At 49.8% G+C, this 18,948-nt stretch overlaps 1 protein-coding gene across 2 annotated transcripts in view; it reads right to left on the reverse strand.

The window, feature by feature from the left end:
• Positions 1-4,098: 4,098 nt before the first annotated feature.
• Positions 4,099-18,948, reverse strand: part of DOK5 (docking protein 5) — a 146,791-nt gene continuing 131,941 nt past the window's right edge. For both annotated transcript variants that reach the window (XM_014536324.1, XM_005862112.2), the window contains exons 7-8: positions 12,928-13,048; positions 4,099-4,575 (exon numbers count right to left, since the gene is read on the reverse strand). In XM_014536324.1, coding sequence (XP_014391810.1) covers positions 4,511-4,575; positions 12,928-13,048 — 186 coding nt within the window. In that variant the 3' untranslated portion in view covers positions 4,099-4,510. The remainder of the gene's footprint in view (positions 4,576-12,927; positions 13,049-18,948) is intronic.

Here is an 18,948-nt window from a genome sequence, read left to right on the forward strand (position 1 = left end):
TAACTGCTGACTTTATCAGAAGATGGGCAGCCTTACCTCCAATCTTGAACCAAAAGAATTTAAAACCGCTATATGAGTGAAAAATGTTGAGTTCGTCATCTTCATAGAAATCTGAAAATGGATGCATTTTATACTGGAACTACAGGAAAGAAGATTTTAAGAGTTGGTGCAGCCCTGGCCGGTGTGGCTCAGTTGGTTGAGCATCCTCCCATGCATGGAAAGGTTGCTGGTTTGATTCCACGTCAGAACATATGCCCAGGCTGTAGGTTCAATCCCAGGTAGGGGGCGTGCAGGAAGCAACTGATCAATATTTCTCTCACATCGATGTTTCTCTCTCTCTCTCTCTCTCTCTCTCTCTCTCCCTCACCCTCTCTTTCTCTCTTTCTCTCTCAAATCAATAAAAACATATTTTTAAAAAAACCTGTTGGTGCAATATTCACTTCTCAAAGTCAAGACTGTCTCAAAGAGGAATCATAAAATGTCTCTGTACAAATGTGTGTTCTCTTGCATTCTGTCTGTTTCCTGAGCAATCGGCTGAAACGCTTCAAGCCCTTGGGTTGGCCGTTGCTCCTGCTTTTTTCACACCGTGTTTCCAGGAAAACCACCACACAGCCAATGCACCCACCACACCCACTAAACATGTGGGAAATGAATGGATGGACTTCAGAACCCGGCTCTCCCACTGAGGAGGCATCTTAACTATGCCTGCGTTCTTCTGCCTTCAATGGCGTGAAAGGCCTTCTCAGGCTTGAGCATGGAAGTGGAATATGAAATTCACTCCCCTACTCCCAACCCCGCCTCCCGCCAAAAAAACTGTCATTTTTCTCAGTGTATAATTAAAACAGAAACAGCAACGATGTCTAAGAAAAAATCCCATAGTTTGATCCCCAGATTTCAGTGTGTTTGCAATGTTGGCCTAAGTGCATTAGGATGTAGTTTATGTACAAATCCACCACAGCTTAGAAAAATCCCTTCCTCCTCACACTTGTGTGTTCACCACTTAGCTTGGGGATTAGCAAAAGAAAGACGACATCATTGCCAACCAGCTTCCCCTCAGGGAAGGCCGGAAGTGTTTACGTTTCTCCTGGCTTCTACCAAAAACCTGGAACTAATAAAAGACAGCATTGAGGTGCTATCATGGAGAGTAGGGATTGGCAAATGCAGCGTGGGCCAACCCAGCCACCCCTATGGGTTTATGCCGGAGTCCATTCATTGTCTTCACTAGCTGAGTTTAGACAGAGACCCCCCCAAAAGCTAGTAGCCATTGAAAGTCCTAGTAAAGGTCAGGGCTTGAAAGTCCTAGCAAAGGTCAGGGCTGTGCACCACCCAGTTAATCTAGGAACCACTCAGTTAATTTAGGTAATAATAGTTGAAGCATCCCCACCTTAGTTCCCTTAATTCCTTAGATACTTATGTAGATCCTTGTTGATTATTGTTAATCAGATACTCCCGGAAATCTATTGATGAGTTAATCAGATACTTTTGTCTACTCCTGGAAATTGTCTGCTGATCTGTGTGTCATTGAAACTTCCTTACCCTAAGGGCTACTCCAGATCAATAAAAGATTGGAGCAGCCTGAGCATGGGTGGAAGTCCTTCGGGACTTGCCCGCCTGGTCCCCCAATATTGCAAAATTATCTCGTGTCTTTTTCTCTCATTTGTTGTGCGGCTCCTCTTTCAGATACCGAACCCTACTCCACGCAGAATGTGGAGGGAGTGTTACTCGACAGGTTTATGTATTGTCTGTGGCTGCTTTTGCGATACAATAGCAACAGAGCCACTTGACACCCGAAGCCTAAAATATTTATATTCTGGAGTCAAAATGCCTGGGTTCAACCGTGAGGCTACTCAGCAGTAACTGGGAAAGTAATTAAACAAGGAGGCTATCAGACTGGGTGGCGCTAATGCCGAAAGGTAATCCAAGGAAAGGGAACTTAAGAACAATTGATCACAAACAGCCAGCTAGGCTTTCCCAAGTAAGGTAACCATTATTAAGTCCTCATCCGTGCTTTGCTTTCAGCCGCATCTTCTCTCTGGAGACCTCTCCCCAAGCCTGTCTTTGGAGCGCTCCTAACCAGCTTTTGTTTGGCAAGGCCCATATCAAGATGATGTAGGCTCAAATAAACTCTTACAATTTTTTAATGTGCCGAGATTTACCTTTGAACAGAGCTCAGAAATGTTGGGCACATTTTTCAGATTATTAAAACTCCTTAAGGCTCAGTTTCCTCATCTGTAAAACGGGAACAATAATTACACTGGCCTTCTAGAGCTGTTGTGGGGACCTAATAAGATAACACAAGCAAGGCACCTGGAATAGTACTGAACGGAACATAGACACTATGTGGATAATCTAATAGAACCCCAACTCTTGTGTGCCTGCGTGTGTGTGTGTGTGTGTGTGAATATGTTTCTTTTTTTAAAGTCCTGAAAGAGGTTTGACTTGTAGTTAACCATACTCAGCATCATTTCTTTACACATTCATTAGCTTTAGACTTGCTTCGGCAATTCTGACTTTCATTAAAATTATCATTATTTCTTTAATTCCATTTTCTTTATTTACTTCAACTTAATCCCCCACGTGTGCTGCCAAGGCCCTGGACTCGGGGAGGACCTCTTAAGAGGCGGCTTTAGAAGACAAGAAGAGCCAGGCAGAGCCAGGAAAAGGAACAGTGAGGGAATTATCAAGTGTGTGCAGAACCACATCTTTGCAAGATGAATAGGTATGCACCTAGGAGGAGGAGGAGGAGCAAAATGATGTGAAAGTTGCTAAAACACAAATGCGTTCCAGCCAAGCCATTGGCACCAAACCATTTCCATATCCTTAATCATTGGGGCTTCATGGGTCAATCTCTATTTGGGGAAGTTGTGTACTTTTTGAAAAAAGCACAAATGAAAATAATCTTTGCCCTGGTTGGGTAGCTCAGTTGGTTAGAGTGTCCTCCCGATACACCAAGGTTGTGCGTGCAATCCCAGTGAGGACACACATAAGAAGCAACCAATGAATGCATAAATGAGTGGAATAGCAAATCAATGTCTCCTCTCTCTCTCTCTCTCTCTCTCTCCCTCCCTCCCTCTCATCAATTAAAAAATAGAAAAGAAACCTTTTTATGGCCCTTTCTTGAAACTAGCAAAATTGTATTTTTTTTCCTAGAAAATACAAGATCGTATTTTCTGGTGAAAAATCACCATTTTGGAAGGGCCTAGCCCTGTGCCTTGGTGCTGAGAAAATATATAATCACTATTAATTTGCCTCCTTTAGAAAGACCTCTATCCTTAGGATGGAAAGTGATTCGTCTATCCATTCATTCAACGTGTATTTCTCAAGTGTGAGCTGAGCCAGGCACCGCCCTAGGGCTGGGAAATAGGAACGCCAGCTGTAGAAGGGAAAGTGCAGCCCACCCAGGCCAACTTGACCTTGAGAGATGCCACGAGCACTCTTAAAAAACATAATGTCCCATGCAACACACTTAGACTAAAAACTACTCATTGTGTATCTGAAACTCCATGTAATGGGCGTTCTCTATTTTATCTGGCAACCACACTGTGAACAGAGGAGACAGATAGCTGCTGTTCTCTCTCCAGCCTGAGGCGCCCACAAGAATCAACTCTCCAGTGGGAAAACCTGGGGGAAAAGTGAGGCCTTCCCTCTAGAAATGCGTCGCCCCTGGGGCCCATGGAGCAGCCGCCCTGAATGGTCAGGGCAACCTTATTTCCTTGTCGAACTCTCTGCAGTTAAGGTCCGCGGAGACAGGTCCCCGGGCTCCAGGGCTCCAGCAAGCACAGCCCTGAGCTGGCAGGTGCTCTGACCAGTTTAATGAATGAGAGTGATGCCCAACCGTGCTCAGGGTGAAGAATGCACTTTTATTTTGAAACGGGTGACGAAGGTACTTCAAACAAAATGAAGGCTTGGAAAAAGACAAGAGGGACAGTTGTGTGAGAAATGTTCACCCCATAAAGAACACTCCAGGGTCCTTAACAGAATAAGTAAGAGTGAGCCGAAGCCCTGGTTTAAACTAACTGGCGATATAATGAAATGCAGTCGCCGGTAGCTAACCAGACCCACCAGGTATGAGTAACCGAGGCACCGAGGACACACAGGTAACAAATAACGGAGGGCATTTTATTGTCAGTGCCGACTGTGACACACCTGACACGCAGAGGGGAAATCACAAGGACCACAAAAGGACTGAGAAGTGCAGGGGACAGGGATCGACCATAGAAAATCACGTGTGGGTTGACTCCTTTCTTTCCGGCTGTAAAAGAAGTCGGTATCTGTAGAGCATGTTTCAATTACGCTAAGGGGGCTTGATTTTTTTTTTTTTACAAAAGGAAAGAACCAAGGGGAAAGAAAGAGAGAAAGAAAGACAAGGATAGTATTGCAGTTTCCCAGTGACCACACGACTAGGCAGGACCCGGAGCTTCCTTCATCCTTCTCGCCGCCGTCCCGTGACCTCCGGTGGATCCGTGCGGACGCCTCCCACGCGTGTCACTCACGTGCTGGGCAGTCGCTGTCAGTGCTCGGGGCGGTAGGCGGGGAAGGTCTCTGTCCGATGAAGCTTCAGAGGACTGGCGACATCTTTTCCAAAAAGAATGTTAGAACTGCGGTTACATACGTGTCCAGAAAGCCCACCTCCAGATTAGCTAGCAACATGTGTCTATGGAAGAGAAGTAAGTAACACGGTTCCCACTCACAGTGATTTGCAAATAAGACTCATGGGAGATTACATCATTAACATATCATTTGCATGTGGCCTTTGCCTGGGGCTATAATCAGATAACTGATTATTTTCCTCGATTTTTCTTTCTCATTAACTCACAGGGTATTTAGGAAAAATGAGACGGAATCATGGGACTGTGGAAACTTGAAGAGGACATTCTTTGTAAACCTGATCAGAAGTAAGACAAGTTTATACTTATAACTAGGAAAACTCGTTGCAAAGGAGGACTTCTTTTTTTTTTAATTTATTTTATTGATTTTTTACAGAGAGGAAGAGAGAGAGATAGAGAGTTAGAAACATCGATGAGGGAGAAACATCGATCAGCTGCCTCCTGCACATCTCTTACTGGGGATGTGCCCACAACCCAAGTACATGCCCCTGACCAGAATCGAACCTGGGACCTTTCAGTCCGCAGGCTGACGCTCTATCCACTGAGCCAAACCGGTTTTGGCAGGAGGACTTCTTAAAACCCATTTGGTCTTTATGATTTCAGGGTGAGGTTCCAACCAAGAAAGATGAGAAGTCAGGAAGTTAAACACGGAAGGCCATGGTCAGCCCTCTGCGACATCGGGGCGTGGCAAACTTCTTCCATGCAGACCCAGGTGCTACATGCTTAGATTTTACAGGCTGTGCACTGGTCTCACAGCAACTCTGCTGCCGATAGTGCGAAGACAGCCGCAACTACCAGGGATCGAAGGAGTGGGTGTCGATGTTCCATACACCTCTGTTCTCCTAATCAGAGAGCAGCTGCAATCCTCCCAGCCAGCCCTAGTTTGCCAATATCTGCAGAGATAACTGGATTTCATAGAAAACGAGAGGTTTTACTGCCACCTGCTGGTTAAGGTTACCCAGAGCCAAGAAATGCACCCTGTGCGCAGGTAAAGGTCAACCTGAGTAGAACAAGCCTGGCCTGGAGCAGGGCACTCCCGGGAGCCAGAGGCAGGGGTCAAGCCTGCACCATCCTGGAGAGAGAGGACCGCAGCTCCACGGGCACGCTGCCCGCCCGGTCACTCTCAGAACCACGCTCTGTTCAAGCCCTGGGCCACACAGGAACATTGATGGAGCCCAGGGGCCCTTGCTCATTCCCCATTTATTTCATGACCACAAACAGCCCTGCCTCCGTCTGACCTCATGCCAAGCCCGAGACAGTCCAGGACGAAAGGAAACACCACAGGTCTGCTGAGCGGTGAGGTCGCAACCCCCAAACAAAAAGGAAACAGAAATCAAGGAGTCGGTATCCCCATGCCTCAAGTGTGCACCGGGAGAGAGTTATCTAGCCAGTCAGGTGGTCCCTGGCACTCAGCAGCAGGGATTAGTACAGAACCCTTGAACTTTAAAACAACCTACATCCCTTCTTCCAGCCTCCCAGCCATCACGAATGCGGATTCTATTCCCTTTGCCTACACACGTACACACATGCAATAGGTAGTGCACGGTATTCATGAGGTTACAAGTAAGAATCCAGGTCAGGCTTTGAAAAGGCCTGGTAATGTTTCCCACAGGAAGCAGCCAGCATGCAACAGTATTAACGCAACTCCTAAGTCCTCACTCAGCTGCAAAGCCTCTCTCTGTACCGTCAACGGCAGCTCCGTAGGCTCTGAGTCTGCGAGGACAGCAACTGATGGCATCCACCTGGGGTCAAGCCGAACTGAAAGCACCTGTGGCCTCTGCCGTGGGCTCCCGGCGTCTCTCCAGCTGCTGTGAACACTGTGCTTAGCTCAAAGCCAGGAAATGGATGGAAAGATTCTCTCCATTCTTCGCAGTTCATGGAACGGTCACAAGCTGGCACTGCCCTGGGCCCCACCTGGGCGCAGCCCCGCTCTCTGTCCTGCACAGGTCACGGCACATTGGGATGTGCTTGCCACTGCTTATATCCCTGTGGACTTCCCACGAAGGGGCTCATTTCCCTGCTCTGCTGGAGAACGGAAGGTGGTGCTGGCCTGGATTCTGCCCCCGCGCACAGCATGGCGGACCAGAGGGGACGCAGCTGCCCCTTGCAAAGGAGGCATGCGGTTCACCAGGGCCCGCCGCTCCCCTTCTGCCCTGACCCTCTTGGTGTGGCCCCGGGTGCCTATAGACAGGCAAGTTTCAGAGCCTGGTTTCTCTGTCATCTGCTCACGATCGCTCAAGTCTTAATCTGTCTTCCGACTTAAATGCTGCACGCACAATGTCAGCAACTGGGCTAGAACTGATTGAAACCCAACGTTAACAACTTCTCCAAAGCAGCCACATACTCCAAGAATCTATGGTCCTTACAACACATATGTAAACCACGTGGTGCAGCCAGTCCTGTGGAGGTGCTATTTCCATAGCATGTACATGCCTGTCAGACATCCATGGTGGCAGAATGTCTACCCACAGACAAGGCCCCCTGGTAAAAGAAGTAGCCTGGACTAGTGTCAGAACCCTGGAGTTCATGCCACCCCTTCCACTCACTAGTCATGTGATCATGCGCAACTACTTGAACTCCAAGCATCTGGGTTTCTGCCTTCATTGAAACAGAGACGGTAGTCCTGTTCTTGCCAACTTGAACTGTCGCTGGGAGAAGCAAACAGCACCCGGCTGCCTGCTAGCGCCCCTATGCACCAGCCATGCTGCCTGCTCTCTGCTCTTTGAGCCTCCCAGCTGGCTTCTGTCTCAGGGCCTTTGCACTTGCTGCCATTGCTGGGGAACCCGACGCTCCCTCACCCTCAGTATGGCTCTTCTCAGACGTCAGGTCTTGGGATAAATGCCACAGCCTCCTGTGACCACCTGGTCTACAGAGGTCCCTTTATCATCGCCCCTCCCCCCAAAATCAACAGCTACACCTCACTATTCTCTATTGCAAACACCTTCTTTTCAAAGTGACATGTGTCAAGTTTGAAATTAAATATATTTAATTATTGGCAATGATCTTTTTTGGACTATACGCTCTAGGAGGGTGGAAACATACCTATCTAGTAGCCCCAGCGTATCTCCACCACCTCGCTCAGTGCTTGGCGCAAAGGAGGTGCTCAATAAACACTTACTGACTAGATAAATGAGTGAGTGAGTGAATGCATAGAGAGGTGAAAACCTCAACTACTTACTAGATTGGGAATCTCGGACACATTAGTAACGCTTCTAATTTTCAGGTTCTTCCCTACTAGTGGGAATAACATACTCTCAGGGGCTTTTTTAAGGATGAAATTAGATCACGTGTCTTAAATGCCTCATGCAACACAGTAGGTCTTCGAGAAAGGGTTGCTTTCATAAAGATACTCATGGAGTATGTCTTGTCTCCATTGTAAGGAACAAACCTGGCCCTTCACTGGTGGATATGCTAATGTTTGCTTATGTAAAAAAGGAAAGAGGGGCTTCATGCTCAATAAATTTGCACATCTCTGCTTTAAACAAGGCTAAACAGATTCTTTACTGCAAGACATCGCAGAGCCTTGAAAATGCTGACCTGCATGCTGAATCTTGGAAAAGAGAATGAACATGTAGCATGTCCCCCAAACTTATTGGGCATCAGTACTGCTAGGGGGGAGGGTGAAGACGACACGGAACACAACTGGTAAAAAACGAGTCTGTGTTACGTTGTGCAATGCATTCCTAAAAGAACCTCCTGAGTGCAGTTTCCTGATACACCTCCTTGACATGTTGATTCTGTATATTCCTAAACGTAGAAGAGAATTTCTACATGGGCCCTGGAAAATGGGATGAGAGAAGGTGTGATAGTGGATTAAATACATCTTACTGTGTGTGGAATGTAACAGAAACAGTAATAATAAAGAGACAATTCCAAGGTCAGCCAGAAGGTGGCGCCGAAGGACTAGATTTAGGGAGGAAATGAAAAATTTCTCAAATCAGATAAATTCCCCCATAAGGGTTAGTATAATCTCCAAGATTACACCAGCCAGAGAAATTACAACTCATAAATACCAGTAAAACAAGAAGGAACTATGTACCATGCAATTTTACCATGTGGCACACACAGAGCCATAATGTCATTAACTTTTTCTAATTTCTCTAATTCATGATGTCACTAATTTTTTCCAGGGGTGAATAAGGCAAATGGTATAACTGGAAAATAGATAAACTTAATTCCATTTATTTGCCATGGAAATTGCCATCCCTGATAACCAAGATAATTTTAGATAGTCTGTGAACAATATATGTATTTTTTTTAATTTTAGAGAGAGAGGAAGAGAGATTTGTTGTTCCACTTATCTATGCATTCACTGGTTGATTCTTGTATGTGCCCTGACCAGGGATGTAACCTGTAACTTTGGGGTATCAGGACAACACTCTAACCAACTGAGCTATGTGCCCAGGGCAATGGACAATATTTTTATAAGGGAACGAGTTACTGGTAAATTGTGTCCCATACAACACAGGCCACACATTGACACTGTCTCCAGGAATACCGGCAACTAAAGAGCAATCCACAAGGTAAAATAAAAGGGTCAAATCTACATAGAACACACAGGTGAGGAGCTACCTCAGTAAACATGGGTACAAATTAAATAGCAACGTGAAATACATTTATGCGAATTCCTACACAAGTAGCAGAAGTGTGTGAAAACGAATCAGTGGGTGAAATAACCAATACCACACCCACAGCGAACACACACTTGTGAGGCAAGTCCCGCACTGCCCTCACACACAGGAGCAGCCCGAGATCAGAGGCAATTTCAGGGAGTGTTGCTGGGCAGACAACACAGGAGAAAGGTAAGGATTCTAATAAAAAGCTGTATGTTCAGTGAAGAGCACCGTCTGCAGCAAAAAAGCCAACAGTAAAAGTTTTCATTATGGTCTCCAGAGCCCTGCAGTTGTCGCCACAGAGCCGGACAAGCATCGTCTCTGCAGGATCCCAGGCACTTACTCTCCCTCTCCCCACTGCCTCCACCAGAAGCAGAGCCACCCCTCTCTCCAAATGCCTGTTCTGTAAGCGCGACCACTGTGCTCCTTTGAAACGTCTGGACCCATGAACTTGAACCTGATTTTACAGTAATAGCTCATTACTTTTGAGTGATGGGTGAAAGGATACTAAAACATAAACCTAACTGGACAGGGATGAAACCCGGACTTCCCTGTGCGACGCTGGTTGGTTTGTGGCCTGTATCTTTGACACAAACAACGCCGGGAGCTCCTGGAAGAGTGTGCACTTCTTTCTCAGCCGTGATGGTTTGCATCTCGGCTCCATTCCACAGGCCACAAGGGATGCCGCCACTTCTCTCGTCTTGGAATTCGTGGATTACGAGTCTTTGAGGGTCACCCCGGACCTGTCTGCTATGCATGGGCCTCCCAACCACCAAAGGCGGCTCTGTGCATGCAGGTATGTTTGCAAATTGTATTGTTGTTGTTGTTAAAAAACTGTTGACTGTTTGCTGCCAAACAGATGTATCCAGATGTAAACCCTGTGGGGGTAGTCATAGATACCCTGGGTGCACATAAGCCATATGCTTACAGTACCTAAAACATCCTCCTTCAATTTAAAAAAGATTTTAAAAAATATTATTATATTATTATACATTCAGAAACCTGAGAAGACCCTTCACCTGAAATGATTGCTCAGGAATGTGCACTTACGTTGGTTAAGAATAGTTGGATTAGCCAGAGATCGGAAAGTGAGCGTGCTCTTCATACAACATTTTCTGTCCAGATTGTCCCGAGGATTTCGGAACTCTGGGATATTGGCTAATAAATTCAGAAACTGCAACTTACTTAAGTGATCCCTCCCTCTCAGGGCATCTTTGCAGACACAGTGTTCTAGGGAAATGATGCATGCATGCTGTATCTCAGGACTTAAGGCAATTCCTCAATTTCCTCTCTGTGACGCCTACATCACCTTGGTTCTCCACTTCCTTTTGCATTCCAGACACCTGGAATCTAAGAAGATGTTTCCTTTGTGTAAAGATTGTGTAGGTATATGTAGAAAGTCAGGCTATACAGCCATTCAATAGGTTTATGTGAGTATAAGTTCATATGCTTTATCTTATTGCATATTGGAAAAATATAATTGTTATAACAGCTTAAAAGACAATGAAATACACTTAAAAATAGATGTATTTAAGTAGATGAGACTGAACAAAACTGAATATATAGTGTAAGTGGCACATATAGGGTAATGCTGAGATGATGGAACTCAGACATTGAAGCGTCTCTGAAGATGATACAGAGCAGATGGCAGTTGTGACAACCCGACCTCGCCCGACTCTGCGTGTGATCCTAGCAGGTGAGTGCATCTGTCAGTTGTTTAGCAATGCAGCCGCTCGCTCATGCACACAGCACTCGGTGGTGTTTTTGAGCGTCTACCAGGTACCGTGCTCCCTGCTAGTGACAGAGACTAAAGGCATAAGGACTAAAATGCAACCGCCTCGGTGCCCTTTTCACATCACACACGGCTGCTCCGTGCCAGGTGATGGGAGAACAAGTGATGAAGGTGAAGAAAGGCCCGGCTCCCCTGCCGCCTGGGCACGACTGCCTCCTGCAGCAGCTGGCCGCGAGCCAGAGGCCCACAATGCATACGAAGTGGAAACCGATAAGGGCAATAGGAGAGTGAGCGCCCTTGTCCGCTCCTGTGAGTCACGTCACCAGAGATGCCAGCGCTGGTGATGATAAAGTCTGGGAGCCCTGGAGAGGGACCCAGAAGAGCCCCTGGGGAGGAATGGCCAGCGGGAGGGGCTGGGGGCGGCCGGTGACCAGGCTCGGGGAGCAGGCACTTGACCTGAGCCCATTGTTCCCCGAGGTCACCACTCATTGTGGAACTGTGGGGCTCGGCAAGTGCCTCCTCTAAGCGAGGGGCCGTCTAGCGCATGCCCTCTGGGTTCTGGCCTCTAGTGCATCTGTCAGTTGTTTAGCAATGCAGCCGCTCGCTCACGCACACAGCACTCAGTGGTGTTTTTGAGCGTCTACCAGGTACCGTGCTCCCTGCTAGTGACAGACTAAAGTCATAAGGACTAAAATGCAACCGCCTCGGTGTCCTCTTCACATCACACACGGCTGCTCCATGCCAGGCGATGGAAGAACAAGATGAAGGCGAAGGAAGGCCCGGCTCCCCTGTCCGCCTGGGCACGACTGCCTCCTGCAGGAGCTGGCTGCGAGCCAAGAGGCCCACAATGCATAGGAAGTGGAAACTGATAAGGACAATAGGAGAGCGAGTGCCCTTGTCCGCTCCTGTGAGTCACGTCACCAGAGATGCCAGCGCTGGTGATGATAAAGTCTGGGAGCCCTGGAGAGGGACCCAGAAGAGCCCCTGGGGAGGAATGGCCAGCGGGAGGGGCTGGGGGCGGCCGGTGACCAGGCTCGGGGAGCAGGCACTTGACCTGAGCCCACTGTTCCCCGAGGTCACCATTCATTGTGGAACTGAGGGGCTCGGCAAGCGCCTCCTCTGAGCGAGGCGCCGTCTAGCATGTGCCCTCTGGGTTCTGGCCTCTTGCATCAGAGAAGTTCTCCATCAGGCTACCCAGGCCTCTCTATTCACAAATTGTACATGCACAGCTGTTCTTACTGACCATCAACAAAAAGCTGCATCTGAAGGAGTGAGAAAACGCTGACGTAGGATTTCTAAAAGCTCCTGTGGGGCCCTCCGTCACCTGGTTCGGAGACCCCAGCTTTAGAAGAGGGGCGCCTCAGGATCTTCTTAGAGGTGCAGCAGAGTCCGCACCCAGGACTCCGCCCTCCAGCAGGTTCCTAAGCTGAGAGCCACCTGGAGGCTTGTTAACCGGGGATGGTCTCCATCCTCAGAGTCCCTGACTCCTCGGGTCTGGGAGGGGCCCAGAGATCTAAGCTTCCAGCAGGTTCCCCAGGAATGCGGGCGCTGTCTGTGCTCAACCCACCGGACCCCCTGGCACCTGTGGACGTGCACACTGCTCAGCCACAGCCTCTGGCTCAATCTCTGCACTGTGAACAGTTTCCCCCAGACATTGTGGCAGACATGGTGCCTCGGGAGTGAGGCCCTGATGGGCCCTGGCACCGGAGGAAGGGACTAACCAGCCTGGCACCCAGCAGCAGTGAGTGGAGCAGAGCGCCCTCAGCAGGGCTGCCCGTGCTGGCACCCTCGGCCACCACGGTCCTCCCACCTGCACAGTCTCCCTCCCACACACCGGCTCCCGCACACAGGCTCCCGCCCTCTCCCTCCCGCACTCAGGCTCCTGCACACAGGTTTCCACAGCACACGGGCTCCCACACACAGGCTCCCGCACACAGGCTCCCACCACAGTTCCCAGGCAGTTGCCCGCACTCACCCTGCAGGCGGTAGAGCTGGCCCGTGCTGTGCTGCCGGGTGATGTGCTGCCAGTAGGCGCTGCGGGGCAGGGGCACCATGGTGCTCAGCGAGGCGGCCCGCTCGCTCATCTTCATCTGCAGCTGTCAAGGCAAGAACAGGGGTGTCAGCAACGTGACTGAGAGGGACCTGACCGCCCACGGGAATGCAGAGGCCTGACCTCCAGACCCCTGGAGGTGACTCACGTCTCCATCGCTCAGCACCTGGTCAGCACGTACGCACACGCACACACACTGGATGCGTGGCCACTGCGAACCAGAGGAAGGCAGATTTAGTCAATGAAAAGGGAGGCCTGCGTGTTGTGTCCCTGCACACCACTGCTCAGGAGAAATCCATCAGTGCTCACTTGAGAAACCACCTGGGCTGGGGGAGCGCTCCGGGAGATGGACCTGCTTAGCATTTGCCCAGCACAGACCGGGTACAGAAACAAATGGGGATATCATTATTATTACTATTAATTGCAATACCCATTTGAAGATTTTTTAAAGAAAACACCCTGCTTATCATGAGTCATCAGCATGGTAGTTCAGGTATAATATCTGCACTGTGAGGGAAGCCCTGGTCCCAGGTGCCGGCAGAAGCCTGGGTCCCGGGTGCCAGAGGGAAGCCCGTGCCGGCAGCCGGGGGAAGGAAGGCCTACTCTTGCACAAATTTCATGCATCAGGCCTCTGGTATATATATAAAAAGCTAAAGGACCATCTGACCGTCAGACCAGCCGGTACCTATGATGCGCACTGACCACCAGGGGGCAGACGCTCAATGCAGGTGCTGCTGAACTGCGGTGCCTTGGCAGCAGTGGTTCTCGGTGACGTGACTAACCCAAAACCAGAGAGGAGGGAGCCCGATTCCTCGTGGGGCTGGGTGATTCCACCTTCAGCGGTGGGTTATGTTGTTGCTGGGGCACTGGGGGTGTCAGCGATGTGGCTGAGAGGGACCTGACTGCCTGCGGGAACACAGAGACCTGACCTCCAGACCCCTGGAGGCGACTCAGGTCTCCATCGCTCAGCACCTGGTCAACGCGTACGCACACGCACACACACTGGATGTGTGGCCACTGCGAACCAGAGGAAGGCAGATTTAGTCAATGAAAAGGGAGGCCTGCGTGTTGTGTCCCTGCACACCACTGCTCAGGAGAAATCCATCAGTGCTCACTTGAGAAACCACCTGGGTTGGGGGAGCGCTCCGGGAGATGGACCTGCTTAGCATTTGCCCAGCACAGACCGGGTACAGAAACAAATGGGGATATCATTATTATTACTATTAATTGCAATACCCATTTGAAGATTTTTTAAAGAAAACACCCTGCTTATCATGAGTCATCAGCATGGTAGTTCAGGTATAATATCTGCACTGTGAGGGAAGCCCTGGTCCCAGGTGCCGGCAGAAGCCTGGGTCCCGGGTGCCAGAGGGAAGCCGGTGCCGGCAGCCGGGGGAAGGAAGGCCTACTCTTGCACAAATTTCATGCATTGGGCCTCTGGTATATACATAAAAAGCTAAAGGACCATCTGACCCTTAGACCAGCCGGTACCTATGATGTGCACTGACCACCAGGGGGCAGACGCTCAATGCAGGTGCTGCTGAACTGCGGTGCCTTGGCAGCAGTGGTTCTCGGTGACGTGACAAACCCAGAACTAGAGAGGAGGGAGCCCGATTCCTCGTGGGGGCTGGGTGATTCCACCTTCAGCGGTGGGTTATGTTGTTGCTGGGGCACTGTTTGTCCCAAATCTGGTTTACTGCACCCTTGTGTTTGCGTTCTACACCCTGTACGGCATCATTGCAGACTGCCCTCGAACTCCAGGACCCCTCAGGGGATGTTAGAAAGCTGATTTCGGCCCGATCCCCGTGGCCAGGCCAAGGGACCCCACCTGCCGGAGGGACCCCGCTCACTCCGCAGACACCTTGCCTGAGGCCTGCATGTTGCGTCCCTGCACACCACTGCTCAGGAGAAATCCATCAGTGCTCACTTGAGAAACCACCTGGGCTGGGGGAGCGCTCCGGGAGATGGACCTGCTTAGCATTTGCCCAGCACAGACCGGGTACAGAAACAAATGGGGATATCATTATTATTACTATTAATTGCAATACCCATTTGAAGATTTTTTAAAGAAAACACCCTGCTTATCATGAGTCATCAGCATGGTAGTTCCAGGTATAATATCTGTACTGTGAGGGAAGCCCTGGTCCCGGGTGCCGGCAGAAGCCTGGGTCCCGGGTGCCAGAGGGAAGCCCGTGCCGGCAGCCGGGGGAAGGAAGGCCTACTCTTGCACAAATTTCATGCATCAGGCCTCTGGTATATATATAAAAAGCTAAAGGACCATCTGACCCTTAGACCAGCCGGTACCTATGATGTGCACTGACCACCAGGGGGCAGACGCTCAATGCAGGTGCTGCTGAACTGCGGTGCCTTGGCAGCAGTGGTTCTCGGTGACGTGACAAACCCAGAACTAGAGAGGAGGGAGCCCGATTCCTCGTGGGGGCTGGGTGATTCCACCTTCAGCGGTGGGTTATGTTGTTGCTGGGGCACTGTTTGTCCCAAATCTGGTTTACTGCACCCTTGCATTTGCGTTCCACACCCTGTATGGCAGCATCATTGCAGAGTGCCCTCGAACTCTGGGACCCCTGAGGGGATGTTAGAGATTTCGGCCCGATCCCTGTGGCCAGGCCAAGGGACCCCACCTGCCGGAGGGACCCCGCTCACTCCGCAGACACCTTGCCTTTCGAGCCACAGCATCACCCCAAGTGCACCACCCCAAGGAGGAACTGCGGGTTGGCTCCAGAGTGTGTCTGGCCTGTCTTGCCCAGTCCCGCCCCGCCAGCCACCACCCAGGACTGCCTGCATTAGTCCCTGCACTGGAGCCAGCACCATGAGCAGGAAGACCCGAGTGTGAGCTTTCTTTTTCTTCCCCCATCCCCTCCCCTACTCTGCAGATGCCCTTCGAGCCACGGCGCCACCCCAGGAATTCTAATTAATTTTCTTTCAACATTCACTAATCCATGCACTGGGCCACTTGTAAAGAGATAATATTTATTAGAATAAGAATGTAATCTAGGAAAAACACTTGGGAAAGAGCCACCACTTTGAATCACTCACGACCTGACCATGGATGTGTCTGCAGCCCAGCGCTCTGGCTGTGCTTTTAGAAGCTTGTTCAGGAGGAAGTGGCAACAACGTCATGTTTCAGAGATGTTGCTGGGGCACTGTTTGTCCCAAATCTGGTTTACTGCACCCTTGCATTTGCGTTCCACACCCTGTATGGCAGCATCATTGCAGAGTGCCCTCGAACTCTGGGACCCCTGAGGGGATGTTAGAGATTTCGGCCCGATCCCTGTGGCCAGGCCAAGGGACCCCACCTGCCGGAGGGACCCCGCTCACTCCGCAGACACCTTGCCTTTCGAGCCACAGCATCACCCCAAGTGCACCACCCCAAGGAGGAACTGCGGGTTGGCTCCAGAGTGTGTCTGGCCTGTCTTGCCCAGTCCCGCCCCGCCAGCCACCACCCCGGACTGCCTGCATTAGTCCCTGCACCAGAGCCAGCACCGTGAGCCGGAAGACCTGAGTGTGAGCTTTCTTTTTCGTCCCCCCCAACGCCCCCTACTCTGCAGACGCCCTTTGAGCCAGAGTGCCATCCCAGGAATTCTAATTAATTTTCTTTCAACATTCACTAATCCATGCACTGGACCGATAGTAAAGAGATAATATTTAATAGAATAAGAATGTAATCTAGGAAAAACACTTGGGAAAGAGCCACCACTTTGAATCACTCACGACCTGACCATGGATGTGTCTGCAGCCCAGCGCTCTGGCTGTGCTTTTAGAAGCTTGTTCAGGAGGAAGTGGCAACAACGTCATGTTTCAGAGAGACCCTTACGAGGCCTGGCGCTCTCTTTCTCTCTCAACCCTTTGAACAAACAGCTCAGTTTATGAAAGGAGCGTTCTGTCTCTGGAGAAAAAATGATGAAAAGTCTTATTTCATGCAAAAATGTCTGAATTCTCAAGGGTGAGAAGCCTGAGGAAGTGATTTGGTGACACGTTGAAGAGGAAAGTGTCAGCCCCATTTTTCTTTATTGTTGCAAGTAACTCTGACGCGGGATTCCAACAGCTACCGCAGGGGCTCGCGCAGGCCACGAGGAACTGCGGGTTGGCTCCAGGGCGTGTCTGGTCTGTCTTGCCCAGTCCCGCCCCGCCAGCCACCACCCAGGACTGCCTGCATTAGTCCCTGCACTGGAGCCAGCACCATGAGCAGGAAGACCCGAGTGTGAGCTTTCTTTTTCTTCCCCCATCCCCTCCCCTACTCTGCAGATGCCCTTCGAGCCACGGCGCCACCCCAGGAATTCTAATTAATTTTCTTTCAACATTCACTAATCCATGCACTGGACCGATAGTAAAGAGATAATATTTAATAGAATAAGAATGTAATCTAGGAAAAACACTTGGGAAAGAGCCACCACTTTGAATCACTCACGACCTGACCATGGATGTGTCTGCAGCCCAGCGCTCTGGCTGTGCTTTTAGAAGCTTGTTCAGGAGGAAGTGGCAACAACGTCATGTTTCAGAGAGACCCTTACGAGGCCTGGCGCTCTCTTTCTCTCTCAACCCTTTGAACAAACAGCTCAGTTTATGAAAGGAGCGTTCTGTCTCTGGAGAAAAAATGATGAAAAGTCTTATTTCATGCAAAAATGTCTGAATTCTCAAGAGTGAGAAGCCTGAGGAAGTGATTTGGTGACACGTTGAGGAGGAAAGTGTCAGCCTCATTTTTCTTTATCGTTGCAAGTAACTCTGATGCGGGATTCCAACAGCTACCGCAGGGGCTCGCGCAGGCCACCGGCGGGAGTGGAAATTAACACTCCATTTGGAAGGAGATAAAATTGGGTGGCCTGGGGTATCTCCTCCATTTTTTTAACCTGATACACTTTTATGTAGTTTGTTTTTCCTTTTAAATAAATAGAGTGCTTTCACATTCAAAAGGAAAAATAAAAATTACCCCGACCATAATATGTTTAAGTAGAGGTATTTCTGCTATACTGTGATAGAAACGTTCCTGGAAAAAAATTCCCGTTTTGAAAATTGTTGGGGAAATCGGGTTATGGGAAGATCATTCAAAACATATGCCCATTTATAACCAAAGTCACTTTGGGAGGCAGCCGGAGGCTGGGAGGTCACAGGAACTATAGAAAATGCAGGAGAATATCTGGTTGAAAATGCTGGCTGAGAAGTCCAGGCTGTAGAGACAGGAGGGACTCTACCCCAACAGTGGGTGCTGGAGCTCATGCAGCCACGTGAAGGATGCCCCAGGCTACCTCTAGTCCCCAGCAGACTGTGGGTGCTTGCGGTCACACTTCTAAGTATCAGACAGTTCAGATGTGCACAGCCCAGGGAGAGGAAGTGAGCCATTCACAGGGAGCCACTAGGATGGTCCATGGAAGGGAGTCAGCATGTGAGTTGGAGCAATCGATGTAAACATGTAGGAATAAGACTGGTAGGATAATGGGCGGGGGGGGGGGGGGGGGGGGGGGGCAACAAACACACAACTCTAGACCCAGGAAACAATGTTGTTGAATGCTCTGTTCACTGATGTGTTCTCAAACTCCCAGAACCTGGTAGACAGTAGATGCTCAATAAACATTGTTGCGTGAAAGAATGAATCCAGCCAGTGGTGTGGGAGAGCTTCTCAAACAGTTTGCAAAAGCCCACTGGGCCATGTTTCAGGAATTTTGTCCGTGTAGCCACATGAAGGAAGGATGCCCCAGGCTACCTCTAGTCCCCAGCAGGCTGCGGGTGCTTGCGGTCACACTTCTAAGTATTGGACAGTTCAGATGTGCACAGCCTGGGAAGAGGAAGTGAGCCATTCATGGGGAGCCACGAGGATGGTCCGTGGAAGGGAGTCAGCGTGTGAGTTGGAGCAGTTGATGTAAACATGTAGAAATAAGACTGGTAGGATAATGGGCGGGGGGGGAGGGGGAACAAACAAAAAACCCTAAACCC

Source organism: Myotis brandtii, unplaced genomic scaffold (assembly GCF_000412655.1).
Source record: "Myotis brandtii unplaced genomic scaffold, ASM41265v1 scaffold1606, whole genome shotgun sequence".
NCBI classification, from domain to species: Eukaryota; Metazoa; Chordata; class Mammalia; order Chiroptera; family Vespertilionidae; genus Myotis; species Myotis brandtii.